The sequence below is a fragment of the Sinocyclocheilus grahami genome, unplaced genomic scaffold, assembly GCF_001515645.1.
Source record: "Sinocyclocheilus grahami isolate Dianchi unplaced genomic scaffold, SAMN03320097.WGS_v1.1 scaffold8328.1, whole genome shotgun sequence".
NCBI lineage: Eukaryota > Metazoa > Chordata > Actinopteri > Cypriniformes > Cyprinidae > Sinocyclocheilus > Sinocyclocheilus grahami.
This window is the reverse complement of record NW_015511999.1, coordinates 3,935-4,238: the sequence shown is the minus strand read 5'-3', so window position 1 is coordinate 4,238 and position 304 is coordinate 3,935. Positions and strand designations below refer to the sequence as shown.

Here is a 304-nt window from a genome sequence, read left to right as displayed (position 1 = left end):
ATTTTGGATGCGATTAATCGTGATTAATCGTTTGACAGCACTACTCGCCAAGCACTGCTCTAATGGTGTTCTTCTCTTTCAGATCGTCGCCAGTGCTAAAGAGGCAGTGACAGGAGCCAAGGAAGCCGTCAGCGGTACCATGAACGGTGCCAAGGAGTCTGTCTCCTCCACCCTCAGTGAAGTGACGGACAGGACACGTGGAGCAGTGCAGGAAAGCATGGAGAAGACCAAGACGGTGGTGAGCGGTGGAGTCCAAACTGTGATGGAGAGCAGGGTGGTCAAACTGATGAGCAGCAGCGTGGAC

The 304-nt window shown here is 53.3% G+C and overlaps 1 protein-coding gene across 1 annotated transcript in view; it reads left to right on the top strand.

Annotated features, from left to right (window-relative positions):
* The window catches only part of LOC107578017 (perilipin-2-like), a 5,625-nt gene that overhangs the window by 1,773 nt on the left and 3,548 nt on the right, over window positions 1–304 (top strand). The window contains exon 5 of the mRNA XM_016264025.1: window positions 83–298. Within this exon, the coding sequence (XP_016119511.1) occupies window positions 83–298 (216 nt within the window). The remainder of the gene's footprint in view (window positions 1–82; window positions 299–304) is intronic.